Source organism: Tubulanus polymorphus, chromosome 7 (assembly GCF_964204645.1).
Source record: "Tubulanus polymorphus chromosome 7, tnTubPoly1.2, whole genome shotgun sequence".
NCBI lineage: Eukaryota > Metazoa > Nemertea > Palaeonemertea > Tubulaniformes > Tubulanidae > Tubulanus > Tubulanus polymorphus.
Genome location: NC_134031.1, coordinates 524,710 through 541,143, shown reverse-complemented (window position 1 = coordinate 541,143; position 16,434 = coordinate 524,710). Strand labels below are relative to the sequence as shown.

The window sequence follows — 16,434 nt, the reverse complement described above, 5'->3', positions numbered from 1 at the left end:
CATTATTATTGATATTTTGGGGTCTTAGTCCTGATTGCACAAACCGTTTCGGTTTACAGGAAAATCGTATTTGTTCATACCGGTTTATAAACCGGCTCGGACTTTGTTCAGGCGTAAACCTTAACGGTTTTGCGTAAACCGACTAAATCACTTTGCGAGAGGTTTGCTACATGAAACGGCGACTTTTCCAACATGGCCGATTAAGGAAATTTCCGCGGTCAGTTGATCGACTTTTCGATCTGTCATATTTGTCCACTCATGGCAAACCGGTTTATGACGCAATCGACCGATACCGCTGTGTGCGAAGCGATTTCAAACAAATGCGTTTCCGATTTAACCATGTATGAAAAGAGATCCATTCATAGGGCCAACCCTAGGATTTCCTCGATTCACATCAGGCCAACCCTAGGATTTCCACGATTCACAACCAGGCCAACCCTAGGATTTCCTCGATTCACAACCAGGCCAACCCTAGGATTTCCTCGATTCACATCAGGCCAACCCTAGGATTTCCGCGATTCACAACCAGGCCAACCCTAGGATTTCTACGATTCACAACCAGGCCAACCCTAGGATTTCCACGATTCACAACCAGGCCAACCCTAGGATTTCCTCGATTCACAACCAGGCCAATCCTAGGATTTCCTCGATTCACAACCAGGCCAACCCTAGGATTTCCTCGATTCACATCAGGCCAACCCTAGGATTTCCTCGATTCACAACCAGGCCAACCCTAGGATTTCTACGATTCACAACCAGGCCAACCCTAGGATTTCCATGATTCACAACCAGGCCAACCCTAGGATTTCCTCGATTCACAACCAGGCCAACCCTAGGATTTCCTCGATTCACAACCAGGCCAATCCTAGGATTGCCTCGATTCACAACCAGGCCAAACCTAGGATTTCCTCGATTCACAACCAGGCCAACCCTAGGATTTCTGCGTTTCACAACCAGGCCAACCCTAGGATTTCCTCGATTCATAACCAGGCCAACCCTAGGATTTCCACGATTCATAACCAGGCCAACGCTAGGATTTCCTCGATTCATAACCAGGCCAACCCTAGGATTTCCATGTTTCTTCTACTTATTAGTACCTTTTTCAAGTTGATCATTATTTCCACTTCTTGGGACTATAGTGTTTGATTCAATTACTGAAAATAACCCCCCTTTCTAATGTAGTAAATTAAAGTCGAAATCGTTCAAATCACGATATGTTTCATGTCGATAACAAAGAGTCACACGGTGAAGCGCCGCGTTCGCACAACGATTCAATTTCATCACCGCGGATTTGCGGCCGGGTACCGCGCGCGCTTTCCCTTACAAGTCACGCACAACGTTTGAGAATTTGCTGCACGCAGATATAACTGGTACTCTGGCACTGCTGGTGAAGCTGCTTCCAATATAAATAGATATTTTTTTTGTGGAAAGTGGGACAAGAAAAGATACTTTTATATTTTACGATATGGAAAATGTCTCGGAATCGCGGTGACGACCAACGTTCGCCAGTTTTGGTGATTAATTCGGATTTCAGAAATTGATGAAAATAATGATAAAAGCATCGACTAAATAATCTTCATTCATTGCGCTTCAAGACGTTTAGAATGAAAACTATGTTCTATACTGTCACCCTTCAAAACTGAGAATAAAGATGGCTGCAGGGAATGGGCCGTCGTTACACGGTGAAAAATGGGTGTGGCCTCTCTGGTTGTTTATAGCAACCCTATGATTGTTCTATGAGAATAAACTGGATTCGAACCCTCGATTCCAGGTCAGATTCTATCATCTCACTATACTTACGTCAAATATGATGTTTTGACATTTGGCATTTTATGTTGAATTCAAACATCAATTTGATGTTTAGTTGATAGTTTGAAGGGTCACTTGGTAAATATGATGTTTTGACTTTCATCCATGGTAACGATATTAGCTTTGATACGATTGAGAAAGCGGCTGTTATCGATTTCGATCTTTCAGTTCTGACGGGTAAAATATGAAACGTTGATGGGTATAAATTCGATGTTTCATTAAATTGATAGTCTATGGCATGGCATAAAAGTATAGTGGTTAAAATTAAAGTATATTTACATCATTATTTACCAAGTGACCCTTCAAACTATCAACTAAACATCAAATTGATGTTTGAATTCAACATAAAATGCCAAATGTCAAAACATCATATTTGACTCGTCTTTAACATGACTGCTTTATCCTTGAAAAGCCTTATTATTGTCTTCTGGACTCCAGCTTTCCAATTTTCCAAGATCCGCCCATTTTGACGGGTAGATTTTCATAGCTAGATAAGATATGTATTTCATTTTGACAGTACACGATTATCTATAAAGCATAGATACATTCGATATTGGTTAATCTAAAAAGGAATCACATTTCAGAAATAATGATATTCATACTAATAACTATTTCTTGTGCCATTTCAGCAACACAAGTTACGGTTAACCTCAATACGGCTTTTATAAAAAAAAACACATTTCAGAAATAATGATATTCCCATTTCGTGGTTTTAGAATCAAGGCCAAGGTATATTTACTTGCGTCGATTCTTGTAAAACACTCGCATGAGAAAATTTAGGAGATATTAGATGTCTAAAATACTTTTTAATAACAGAACTGTATAAACTGTATATATTCATATATATTACTCAATGTTGCAGTAATCCAAGTGATCTGTAGCACCGTTTATCACGATATACCGGTGTAACCCGGCCCCGTGGTTTGTGCAAATTTCAGAGTGAATTTATTATGCAACTCGGTTGAAAGTCACGCAGTAACGGTATTGCATCTACTGCACGCAGATTAATGTAATTGAAGAGCGATTTTTCAAATGTTGGATCATCTTCTTATGGCAAGTTGTGTGTTTGTGTACGAACTACAGTTGTTTGTGACGAAATGGAAAATGCCACAGTTTCATTCGATGTAACAGTAACGGACGCTTTTAATCAATCGTATGCTGTGACGACCACTACGGAAGGAGGGTTTAAACCGCATCCTCGCTGTAAATTTGCGACCCATTCCGACTTTAAACCGTTTCATATTAATCTGTTTTTACGAATCATGATTTACACTTGTTTTAGTTTTTCTGTTTTTGGTGTATTCGGAAATGTACTGTCTTTTATTATTCTCAGTAAAGAACGTTCAACAAATACGAGTATATTCTACTTGAGATGTTTGGCTGTTGCTGACACAAGTCTTTGTTTGTCGTATATTTTTATAGACTTTCACTATCACTTGTATTACAATACGATGTTATTGGACATGACTACTGAGATAAACCATTTTCTGAAGCGTATGTACTCATACACGAGAGGTTTTCAACCAATAATTTCTACAATTGGAGATATGATAACGTTTCTGATAGCTATAGACAGATATATCGTCGTTTGTTGGCCTCTGAAAGCGGCTCGAATCATTACCTTAAAGAGGGGTTATATCTATGTAACGATCATTTCATTTGGCTTTTTCTGTGATGGAATAAAAAGTTTCTTCAAATATTGGACAAGAAAATCCATTAATCCCTGTACTGGATATGAGAGGTGGGCCCAAAAATTGACTCCATTTGCAAAAAATATTTATTACAGATATTACGAGACTTTGGTGCGTGCTCCACTAGTTGTAGTCATCCCGACAGTGTTAGTGGTTTTGATAACTATCCGATTGATTTTCACGTTGAGACGCGCAGGAGCAGCGAGAAAAACCATGTCTGCAAATAATCAAACCACCATCAGTAACAGCAGCAGCAACAGTACCGAACGTGGCTTAACACTAACTTTGATAATCATTTCGTGTTTTTATTTATTAAAACAAACATTTTATTTGAGAGCTATTGTAGTTAATTTAACTCGAGCTATAAGTGGAACTGTCGGTAAAGTTGGCAGTAAAGGTTACCTAGTATTGATGATAAACTCATTTCAGAAATTGCTGAAAATGATCGTAGCATCGACTAACTTTTTCATTTACTGCGTTACGAGGCGTCGGTTCAGAGTGAAACTTAAAACTATGTTCCGTTGCTGCCAACAAAAAGATGAAAAATAACAATTTCAGTTAGGCCTGGACTGTGAATCGGACCGGAAAAAACTGGGCCAAGTCTTTTTCATACAATACAATGTATTTGCGTAACAAATTCACTGTTTAGATTATTTCAAGTAAATTTTACAAATGAAAAATGCCTGCATAGTTTTAATAGTGGTTCGATGACTTAAGAACTTTCTCCGGCCCGACCGGTCCGCTGGGCCGCTTGTAATATTTCAATAATTAGTTCACAGATTTGCCGCCAATCCTTAACAGAGGGGCAGCACGTGCTAGGCAAAATCTGATACAGCTCGACATTCTTACTGTGGCATGCGAGTGATTCAGTCAGGCACTTTCAGACAGCTTTCCACACTAATCGGTTGTCCCTGGATCTTAATTAGCGCGCAGAGCTGGCTATATTAATTAGACAGTTTGTTAATTAGACGTGACTCGTTTTGACAGTCACTGATAATTGAGGAGTATTTGTTAAAAGACTGTCAGGGTCTCACTGATTGCTGCTGCTGTTGCAGTGTTGGATTATTAATTACGCAGTGGTTCAGACACTAAAAAGTCGCTTCTTATTGTTCACAGATTTGGCTGGCAGTGTTGTTGTTAGTGTTGTGAAACTGTTAAACGATGGGGTTTGTAAAAGGAAGTGTGATTATGACGTGTTCACCTTTCGTTCATGTTTTATCCGGTAGCGAACGAGGGAAAAGATGCGACCAATGTTTCAGAAGGTAAGAACCGAGCAGTCTCGACCCACACGGGCCAGGGCAGGGGTAGTCAGTAACCTGTCTGTGGTTTAGTTTCACAATCGGATATTTTCACAAACCACATATATAAGCCCATCCGATTATAAAAAGCTTACCACCAACGATTAGGTAACTAACTAGGGCAGGGGGTGAACTCGTCCCTTACTGAAAATAGTAATACTTCTGAATAAAGAAAAAGTACTTTCCTCAACGTCCCTCTCTAAGTCAACAACTGTTTCGAAGCATTTCATCAACATCGTAATTGTATTTTCATAATTAGCTTGGAATTTTGCACTTTTAAGTTTAATAGCCCAGTAAAACAGTAGTCTAGTACGTAGCCGTCGTTCCACAAACAACGGCTGTAGGGAACCGGTAACAACGACTGGTATTTAGACTAAATAACCCAGGGGCTAGTTTTATAAACTGGTATTATCATTAACCCATTAAATTAATTTTGAAATGAGTTTAGCCCCAGGGTTAGAGATAATACCAGTCTTTAGAAAGGGGGGGGGCAGTGTATATAGATATCTGTGGTTCCATAAATCTGATAAACTGTCACTCATTAGAAATTACAATTTATATCGTCATCATTTTTAGGCTTAATTTTCAGTTGTACCTAAGATTTATAAGCAGTAAGGTCGGTCATCCTTATTACCGAGATGACGCAATTTACCGAGAGGTTTACAATCAGTTGTTTAACGCTGGTTGGTTTTGTGTTGTGTATTTATAGATCGGATGAATTACGGAAATGTTCTAAGTGTAAAGTGACGTGGTATTGTAATATCGAATGTCAGAGAACCGCTTGGGAATTACATAAAAAAGAATGTAAATGTTTAATGAAACATAGTCCGAAAATACCTACAGAAAGTGTGCGTTTACTGCTGAAATTATGCCATAGATTTAATGTAAGTTTTAATATTTCGATCGTTCAAACTTGTTTAAAGTCATCGCATTACTGAAGAAGTCCTCACTCTCTTTCTCTCTCTCTCTTTTTCGAGTCTCAATTCGTATTTCTAATTCAATTTTGTAAGTCATCATTTGGATAAATCTTCAATAGACTACAATGATTTAGTTTCTCCGTAAATAGATAATTTGCTGCTGATTATTTTCAGGAAGGAGATGATGTCGAACATTTAGATGCTCCTGGAATTCGTTCATTTGCCGACTTCAAATCGCGTATGTCTTTTTCCGGTCTATTCCTGTCCTGTCTTTTCCTGTCTAAAAATTTCGAATGTGTTTTTCGGCTATTGTTTCATTGCAAGAATTCTTTGTTTTTAAATTTCAGATATCGATGATATTAAAAAAGATGACACGAAAGTCGGACATTTTCGTCAGTTATATTTTACACTGCGAACTTTTACCGATGGAATTATGAAATTACCGACCACTTTAGAAATATCTGAGATTTTTGCCAGGGTCAGTTTTGCATTGAAATTTACATTTTGATTATCAAACTTTGAAAATATAAATATCTTGATAAAAAACTTGGAGCCAATTCCACAATTCAGGATCCAGTTCCACAGTCTGGATCCAGTTCCACAGTTCAGGATCCAGTTCCACAGTTAAGGATCCAGTCCCACAGTTCAGGATCCAGTTCCACAGTTCAGGATCCAGTTCCACAGTTCAGGATCCAGTTCCACAGTTCAGGATCCAGTTCCACAGTTCAGGATCCAGTTCCACAGTTCAGGATCCAGTTCCACAGTTCAGGATCCAGTTCCACAGTTCAGGATCCAGTTCCACAGTTCAGGATCCAGTTCCACAGTTCAGGATCCAGTCCCACAATTCAGGAACTAATTTGAATCTAACTGTGGAACTGAGTGTAGCGTCTGTTGTTTTGATATTCACATTATTGCGTCAGTTTTCCACATGTTTATGTACTATGTATTAATTACTACTAATTATTGATCTCTGTGCGTCATTAATGACGGCCAATTATCGGAATAAAGATTGATTTGTCCAGGTTCTGGTCGAAGTCATGCGCACTGAGCCTAATGGTATATCTAAAAAATGTAATCTATTGTTTGGAGGAAAATTGTAATCATTGTTGCTTCCATTTCAGATGTGCATCAATTCATTCAATATATTAGATTCTGAAATGCAGTCGATTGGGGTTGGAATTTATCTCAGGTGACTAATTATTAACAGTTCTCTGAATTCATGTTTACAAAATAGCTTTGATTCAAAAATATCGTTCGAAAATTTGACCAGATAGAAACAACTCATTCAATTCAGGATATAGAATTATATTCATTTATGAATATTATATTTCAGATCGTTTCAATTTCTTTGAAAAATAAAGATCACGATTGTCATGAATAAGATTCAACATTTGAACTAAGAGCTAAATGTTTGTTGAGAGACTATTAGTATTTTATTGTTAATGGTTGTATTTTCAGTGCTTCTATATTCGATCATTCGTGTGAAGCGAATGCAGTTGTGGTATTTTCTGGAACGTCGTTAGAGGTCCATGCTCTTACCGATATCGATCATGAAGACTATAAACGGGTAATTATCATTAATCAATATTAACGAATCAATTAATTAGTGAAGGCTTCGTTAATAACTATTATTAGTACAGTATTGCGTACCTATAATTTTGGTTTCACTCATGTCTGAGACGGACGATAAAATTTGCCCGACTCAAAGACTGATATCTAAGTTTGATGGTATATGATTCATATGAATAGTTCAACAACCATCAAATCTCTGAGTTAAATAGTTTTCTCTGAGTTAAACAGTTATCTGTGAGATAAACAGTTATCTCTGAGTTAAACAGTTATCTCTGAGTTAAACAGTTATCTGTGAGATAAACAGTTATCTCTGAGTTAAACAGTTATCTCTGAGTTAAACAGTTATCTGTGAGATAAACAGTTATCTGTGAGATAAACAGTTATCTCTGAGTTAAACTGTTATCTCTGAGTTAAACAGTTATCTGTGAGATAAACATTTATCTCTGAGTTAAACAGTTATCTCTTAGTTAAACTGTTATCTCTGAGTTAAACAGTTATCTCTGAGTTAAACAGTTATCTCTCAGTTAAACAGTTATCTCTGAGTTCAACAGTTATCTCTGAGTTCAACAGTTATCTCTGAGTTAAACTGTTATCTGTGAGTTAAACAGTTATCTCTGAGTTAAACAGTTATCTCTGAGTTAAACGGTTATCTCTGAGTTAAACATTTATCTCTGAGTTAAACATTTATCTCTGAGTTAAACATTTATCTCTGAGTTAAACAGTTATCTTTTGAGTTAAATAGTTATCTTTGAGTTAAACAGTTATCTCTGAGTTAAACAGTTATCCCTGAGTTAAACAGTTATCTCTGAGTTAATTGGTTATCTTTGAGTTAAACATTTATCTCTGAGTTAAACAGTTATCTCTTAGTTAAACTGTTATCTCTCAGTTAAACAGTTATCTCTGAGTTAAACAGTTATCTCTCAGTTAAACAGTTATCTCTCAGTTGATCAGATCCATCTCAACTGTAGTCTACTGTGTTTGATGTTGCTGATGTAAACTGCTGTTTTCTTTGTAGATATATATAAGTTATACAGAGATACTAGCACCACATAGTGAGAGATACGATGAACTAATGAATCAGTATTATTTCCGCTGCGATTGTGAACGGTGTTTAGATGATTCTCTGGTAAGACACAAACTCTTACTTAAATATGGCCACCTTTATCAATCCCCTTATGCCATCACATAAGTGTCGACTCAGGATGTTGACACAATAGTGATGATGTCATAGTGACGATGGGGGCGACCATCATTTGTGGAAAAGTCTACATAAACTCTATTGTACCACAAATAGAAAAAACAATTTGTTTAGTTGAATTAGTTTATATTTCTCCATGATTCAAACATTTTCGGTTTCCTAAAATCTCTCATAGTTTCGAAGCAATTAAAGCAAAAACTCTCTAGATCAGGTTAAAAATTAATAAACAGTAAAATGTGAGACATTCACATGTAGCAAGTCTAAACTATAGATCTCATACACACGTTTGACTAGAACACACCAAAATAAATTAATATCTATGTTAATAAATAAATACACGCAAAAATGTTTTAAGAAATCTTGTAATAACTTAAAAATACAATAAATAGATAAATAAATACATAAATTAAATGAATAAATAAGTTAAAGAATTTGAATCTAAAACTGGGGTATCCACGTGAACTGGTCAGGGTGATCATTATCTTGATGGCTTGTCAAATAACAGTTTAACCAGGTATCACTGTAAAACTGTATTCAGCTAGGGTCAAATTATTACAAACAAATCCTAGGTATATGTACAGGAAGGTGGATCCCCTCCTCTCCCTCTTAACAATTAATCATCTGAATCTTCCGGAGTAAGAACTGGTAAATCAGTTTGCCAGTTCACGTCGCACATCTGATAAACCCTTACGCAATCAATACTTCCTTCAACGATCACCAGGTGTCTCTGACTGGTTATAGTAACGTCAGACGGAGATCTCAAACCCGATTTCTTATCGAGTAAAACGAATTGATCGCCGGATTCTGGGTCGAGTATCGATATACGAGATCGGCATTTATCAGCGAACAAAATACGATCGAATTTATCAACGCATAAACCGGTTAATTCACCGTCGTCATCGGCGACGTAGAATTTCTTGACGAAAGCGCCCTCTTGATCGTATTTAGTAATCGTCTGATCTCCAACATCCGATATGTAGATATTATCTCGGCTGTCAGTGATTGGTCGACAGTAACCGTGACGACGAGTGGCGCGGTAATCGTGAAGGGTTTGTTTTCTCAGGCGGGTGTACTCAGGTGAGTATATCTCGAGACTGTTCTGATTGAAGTCAGTGACAATGAATTGTCGTTTAGAGTTGATCGTAATCCCGCACGGTGAACAGAATTCACCGAATTCTCTTACGATATTCCCATCGATATCGACGATTTTAATCTTTCTATCGATCAAATCAGCGACCGCTATATTACCGTCGCCGGTGACAACGATCGACAGAGGTTTCACGGCGCCCTCTATTATCGATTTAATGTAGTTTCCCTCGACGTCGAATATTTGGATGCTGCAGTTGTTGGTGTCGGCGATGACGAGGTTCCCGTCCGGGAATGATTCTATAATCTGCGGGTAACTAACGTCACCGACCCAGGCAGATGACGTCGAGAATTTCGACAGGAAAATCAATCTCGGATATTCGAATACTCTAAACGGAATCTGTCGGAACGTATTTACGGTTTGTTCTATTTTCTCCGCGGTAACCGTGAATTGTTGTATTTTACCGAGTTTAATGTTTTTTTTCGATGGAATGAATTTACTCAATCGTACCCGGTCGCCGCCTGCCCTGTCTCTGTCTGTTCCGTACGTCTCACACTCTTCGAGCAGACGTTTTATTTTCGGAGCGAGGTTCCTCGAAGCGTCAATGATTTTCTCCTCGTTCTCCTCGTTTAAAATCCTCGTTATCTCGATGAGTTTCTCGTCTATTGATTTCTCGAGTATTTCGATATTTTGCACGTCTGTTTTCACTTGTATCTGATTCTCGTGATTTTGCTCGTCTAATTCATTCAGTAATTGATGTTCTCGTTTTTTAATCGATATTATCATTTCTCTCACTCTCATTTTCACCAGTTCTATCGACTCATCTCCGATATTCTTCATCTGTTTTTCGATATCGTTCAGTTTATAAACGGATATTTTGATTTTCTCCAGTTTTTGCGTCAGTTTCTCGGCGCATTCTTTCAAATTCAACTCGCATTGTTGAATTCCGTTACCGAGCTCGATTATATCGTGGTTGCTATGACGACCGGTAATAGTACAATGCAGACAGATGGATTCCTTGCATTCGTCGCAGAAATATTGAACGTTTTCCGAGTCGTGAATTTCACATTTGATATCGACGAATTTCTGTTTCATCAATTCGTATTTCTGATGACCTTTCAACAATACGCGGTTGTCATGGCGATTGATACATCCGCTACAGAAATAACGCGAACATTCGACGCAGAAAACGCTCGCTTGAATGTGACGGTTAGTGAACTTACAAATATCGCATCTTCTCGTCGTCGGACTTACGCCATCGCCGTCGTTTAGTGATAACCGATTATTGTCGGAGACGATTTCGGATATTTTCGATACTTTGAAATCGTTAGGGAATCCGGTGACGCCCCCTGGTGGTACGATAGTGCGAGTTCTACAGGTCGGACACGAGATGATATCGTATGACAGTAACCCGGAGATGTCGCTGTGGATCGTAGCGTTATAAAGACCCTGTAAACACTCAGTACAGAACGTATGAAGACACGGCAGAGTCCGTGGATCCTTCAAATAGTCATAACATATCGAACATTTTAATAAATCGTCGAGATGACTACCGTTCATACCGGTGGCTCCACCTGTGGCCATATCTGAAATGAATACAGTAGAAACTGATTGAATTGAATATAATCTACAGATGTAGGGAATCAGGAAGAAAGGGTTAATATTGTGTATACACTGTTCAGATGTATTAAATCCCACGTATCATGTATTTATCTCAAATTACTTTCATCTTTATAAGATTTTCATCCAATTGAAGTAAATTTGATATTTTCATGAAGTAATGATAATTCAATTGATAGTAATTACGGTAAATACGAACCTGTACTGAGTGTTGAATGTGCAGGGTTGAGTGTGAGTGTGCAGGGTTTTATATACAGTGAGCAGGTTTTGAGCTCTTGTACACTTGGTGTTAGGCGTCACACGCTATTCATGAATCCCGGATCCACCCTGCTCCCTGTGTATGCACGTGTGTGAGCTACTAATCAATAATTCACCCAGCTTCTATTCGTGAGTCTATTATCAATATAAAACTGCTATTTCTGTAGATTTTAATTTTCGCGATTATGCAACTTTATATTCGTGAATTTCAACAGATTTTAATTTTCGATACAATAGATTGTATATATCTATTTTAAATGCCGGGGGCCCGATTTTGAAAGACTGGCATTATCTTTAACCCTGGGATTAACTCAATTGAAAATAAATATTGGACAATTACAAATTGTACCTACTTACTTGAGTACATGGGAGCGAATCTGGTGGGCGATTTCTTCAGGGGTTCAGACCCCTGCCTTCTGAGGGGTTCCGTTTTTTTATCAAATCATAGATTGTTAGAATTCGTAGAAATTGTATCAATTTTGATTATATTTTGAGTATTTCTTCGAAAATGTTTATACCGAGGGTGGACTGCGTTTATTGTGACTTTCTGTTGCCATGAAAAATACAGTTCCTTTTCTTCTAATATTCCTTGAACGGGTTCATTTTATTACAAGATGCATGTAGTGGACAATAACATCATAGCTTAGAGTTGGAGCTGGCAGATTAAGAAGTGGATTCTAGGTTCTATAAACTTATTATCAGTTCACGGTGTGTTTTGTACTTTTAGAACGCAAAATATCCGCAGCGTTGCTACGGAAACGTTTATTAACAACTAGGTACAAAATTACGTTCACTAACGAATCAATTTTACTCCCAATTTCGGCGCTATATTTCAATATGTTCTGTTCTATTATTTCTTGTAACCAACGAAAATCGTAATTCAACAATGCGAACATTTTTGGAAATTCACAAAGTAAATGGGCTGTTACTATGGTTACAGTGGTAACTAACGCCAGTTTATCCTTGTTGCCGCTCGTCTGCTGCGGTGTTGTTGCCAACAGAGAGAGCCGTTTCTTTTGAAAATTTAAAACGTTTGAACATAAAACGGTATTACCGATCAATAAGAGTAAGATGGGGCAGACTGTGCCAAAATAAACGATAACCGGCCGGTTATATCTACCCATAGGGAAACTCCAAATATTACCATAAGTGTAAAATATCTCGAGCTCCGACTTGAAATATTGACACAGGTTTCCTTTTATCGGTTTAATTCTATACAGGAAAAACGGCACAGAAATGATAACGTTGAGACAGACGACCGAGATGATCACATGATTCATCGATCGTTCGGTCGTCCATCGTTTGACCTTGAACAGAAACACAACGGTTAGCGCTCGTTCGAAGGTGATAGAGACTGTTATCCAGTTACGTGTCATGTATAATGCGTGCACCAAACCTATCAAATATATATCGAGTTGTGGAAGTAAAAAGTTTTGGCGAATGTAGACGAATCGTCGGCCATATTGGAAATACCTGTACAGTACACCAGCGCTGTATTCAGGGATGCTTGTCAGTGAAAATAGTGCGTCAAATATTGTCAGTACTTTCAACAAGTAATAGGTGGGCTGGAACGAAAATCTTCTCAGCACAATAAAACAGAACACGTTTAGAAACGTGGCGATGAATGAGATAGGTGTCGCCACTAGTGTGTTAATGTAAAACCGCGACCACGTGATGTAATGCGGTTGACATGTTTTATTGAAATCATAAACTAAATCTACGTCTCGTAGCGGCCACAGCTGAGGAGGACGAGACATCTTTTTGATGCTGCTGTCATGTCAGCTTGTGCTGTCTGTCACTGGTTGCTGTCACTATGGCTGTGTCGATGCTGTCTCTCACTGGCTGCTGTCGCTATAGCTGTGTGGATGCTGCCTGCTGCAGTTGCTGTCCGTCTCTATCATTCTGTTTATGTCTCCATTTGTTACTTGATTTATCTCTAATGAAATAACCGCATGAAAACCGACATAATGTGTCGTGGCGCAAACCGACAGATTAATGTGTGATTTAATGTCGCTCGCTTATAGAAGAAATAATGATTTTGTTGCTTTCAAAATGATGCTGTGAACATTTAGATCTGAAATATATTTACATTTATTCAGATAAAGCGAGTTGCTAGCTATATTGGAGGTAGGAGGTCAGGGTTACGGGTTAGGTGGTAGAACTTGTATGAAATAGCTGCCTGGAGCATAAAGACACTTGTCCAGGAAGTCTAAAAAATTGTTACCATTTTCATCGCAAACTTAAAGTTACATTCAGGGTTAGTGTGGCTCCGAGTTGAAGGCCATGCTGGTGGTTGCGATGTTAAAGTGTGTTCTGAACAATGACAAAAACCTACAAACAACAGATAACAACGAACATCACATCCGAAAGATTGTACAGAAATATAAAACATGTATTTCAATTATTTAGGATCAACTGATGTTGAGCACGAAATGTACAGAAAATGGATGTCCAGGTCCGGTAATTGAATATGAAGGTATTAAATATAAAAACATTTACTCTATTCATACATGAGATAATGAGGTGTTTGAAACCTATACACAATGGTCATAAAATAGACTTAGACTTAATATTTGAATCTTAGTTCTTCTAATCACGAATCTGACTAAGAATTCTATGAAGAAGATTGACTTCGTTCAAAATAGCAATTTCACTGATTTGAATGATAGTCAGTCAGTCCTGAAATGTATAACTGCATCAGTGAAATTATCGTCTCCAATAACGTAGTCTACAACTCACAAATTATTACTAGGATATCCTGGGAGGAAATGTTCTGTTCCTGAAATGAGTTTAGAGTGAAATAAAATCTTTTGTTTTTATGATAATCATTGAATAGAATAATGATTAGGAATGTCAATGATGAGGGAATTAATTCTACTGGAATTTGATGAATTGTTTTTATTTTTGTTTTTTTGATAGTTGGTGATTTCCGTTGCACGTATTGTAATAAAACATCATTTGACGACAGTTACCGCTTAAAAAAACAAATCTCTATCAATCGAACTAAAGAAGCTTTAGTCAAAATAGATGATACTAGGAAGGAAGGAGGTAAGAATTCAGTGAGGGTAGATTATAACTAAACAGTGGAGTCTAATTACTAGCCTTCAGAGGGTACTAGTCTCATAGTTGAGCTAGGGTTCAGAGGATAGAGTCTCATAGTTGAGCTAGGGTTCAGAGGGTAAAGTCTCATAGTTGAGCTAGGGTTCAGAGGGTAGTCTCATAGTTGAGCTAGGGTTCAGTCCCATTACTGAGCTGAGGTTCAGTATATAGTCATAGCACTGAAGCTATTGAGTTGTTATAATCTAGGTAACTGTCACTATCATTATTGAATAGATGATTATCGTAAGGATTTATTGGAATTGTATGGAAATATCTCTATTCCAATTGAGCCACTATCTAATTGAGTTACTCTTACAGACCAAACATCTAGCTACACCTGATTGGCTGGAGCTGGTCACATGATGTAAACAAACTGTCCTTAACCCTAACCCTAGCTGTGATTGGCTGGAACTGGTCACCTGATGTAAACAAACTGTCCTTAACCCTAACCCTAGCTGTGATTGGCTGGAACTGGTCACCTGATGTAAACAAACTGCCCTTAACCCTAACCCTAGCTGTGATTGGCTGTAATTGGTCACCTGATGACAGCAAACAGCCCCAACCCTAACCCTAGCTGTGATTGGCTGGAGCTGGTCACTTGACATGCAAATTGTCCACATCGCTAACCCTAACCCTAGTTTCTGATTGGCCAAAAGCTGGTCACCTGGTATAAACAAACATACTACAACTAGAATAGGTATGGCTAAAGGCTGACCAAGGAGACTGGGGTGAGCTGACCAGGGAGAGGTAGAGTGTAGAACCATGTGCAGTGATTCACAATGAGAACCTCTTCTCTTCAATTCTTCTGACCAAGGAGAGACTGGGGGTGAGCTGACCAGGGAGAGGTAGAGTGTAGAACCATGTGCGGTGACTCACAATGAGAACCTCTTCTCTTCAATTCTTCTGACCAAGGAGACTGGGGGTGAGCTGACCAGTGAGAGGTAGAGTGTAGAACCATGTGCGGTGATTCACAATGAGAACCTCTTCTCTTCAATTCTTCTGACCAAGGAGACTGGGGGTGAGCTGACCAGGGAGAGGTGGAGTGTAGAACCATGTGCAGTGACTCACAATGAGAACCTCCTCTCTTCAATTCTTCTGTTTGTAGAATATGAAGAATGTTTACAATTAGTGGAAGAATGTTTGGAAACGTATGAAGAAATTCTACACGGTTTGAATGTATATTATTTGAGATTAATGGATCGAGGATTTGATGCTTGTATTTTCACCGAGGATTGGAAAGGAGCTCATCAATACGCTCTGAAATCATTACCCGGATATCTGTATGTATCAGACATTGTAAACTCCTTCCTTTAATCCGAACACAGTACATTTCACTCAATCCATCGATCGTTTGTATTTCAGGAGATTGTATCCTAGATACCACCCGAGTCTAGGACTTCAATTGTTACGTCTCGGTAAACTGGAACTTCATCTTCAAATCTACGACGAAGGAGAGCGCCACCTGGAACAAGCGCAGGATATTCTACGGATAACACACGGCAAACAGCACACAATTTACGATGAAATAGACTTTATCGTGAATAAATGTAAAGTTGATAAAGTCGCTCAGTTTTGTCAGAAAGTAAATACTGAAATACATGAATTAGATTAACTGTGTCTCATCCAGATAGTGATAGTTGTTCCGCCCACTGATTACCCTTCATACTGTCGACTCTGCATAACACAGAGAGCTGATTGTTTCACATACTCCACAACTCTTTGACTTGTATCTGTAAATTGCCTTCAAACAAATACGAATTCAGTTTAGTTTGAAATTGATGCTGAATTTGTGTTTTGTAGTTTCCACTGATTGTGTTCATGTTTTTTTTTATTTTAGATAAATAAATCTCTAGTCATCATCGTTTAATGTCATAAATATAAATAT

The 16,434-nt window shown here is 38.2% G+C and overlaps 2 protein-coding genes across 2 annotated transcripts; one reads left to right on the top strand and one right to left on the bottom strand.

Annotated features, from left to right (window-relative positions):
• The first annotated feature begins 4,389 nt into the window (after positions 1-4,389).
• Positions 4,390-16,415, top strand: LOC141909339 (histone-lysine N-methyltransferase SMYD3-like). The gene is made up of 12 exons (XM_074799755.1): positions 4,390-4,504; positions 4,617-4,762; positions 5,508-5,682; positions 5,890-5,953; positions 6,063-6,193; positions 6,837-6,904; positions 7,174-7,282; positions 8,303-8,413; positions 13,860-13,926; positions 14,370-14,498; positions 15,655-15,829; positions 15,912-16,415. The coding sequence occupies exons 2-12, from the start codon at positions 4,662-4,664 to the stop codon at positions 16,159-16,161; spliced, it is 1,380 nt and encodes a 459-aa protein (XP_074655856.1). The 5' UTR covers positions 4,390-4,504; positions 4,617-4,661; the 3' UTR covers positions 16,162-16,415.
• On the bottom strand, positions 9,099-11,438 carry LOC141909382 (E3 ubiquitin-protein ligase TRIM71-like). Its single transcript, XM_074799829.1, has 2 exons — positions 11,392-11,438; positions 9,099-11,158 (listed from the first exon to the last, which is right to left on the bottom strand). The coding sequence occupies exon 2, from the start codon at positions 11,154-11,156 to the stop codon at positions 9,099-9,101; it is 2,058 nt and encodes a 685-aa protein (XP_074655930.1). The 5' UTR covers positions 11,157-11,158; positions 11,392-11,438.
• Positions 16,416-16,434: the final 19 nt, after the last annotated feature.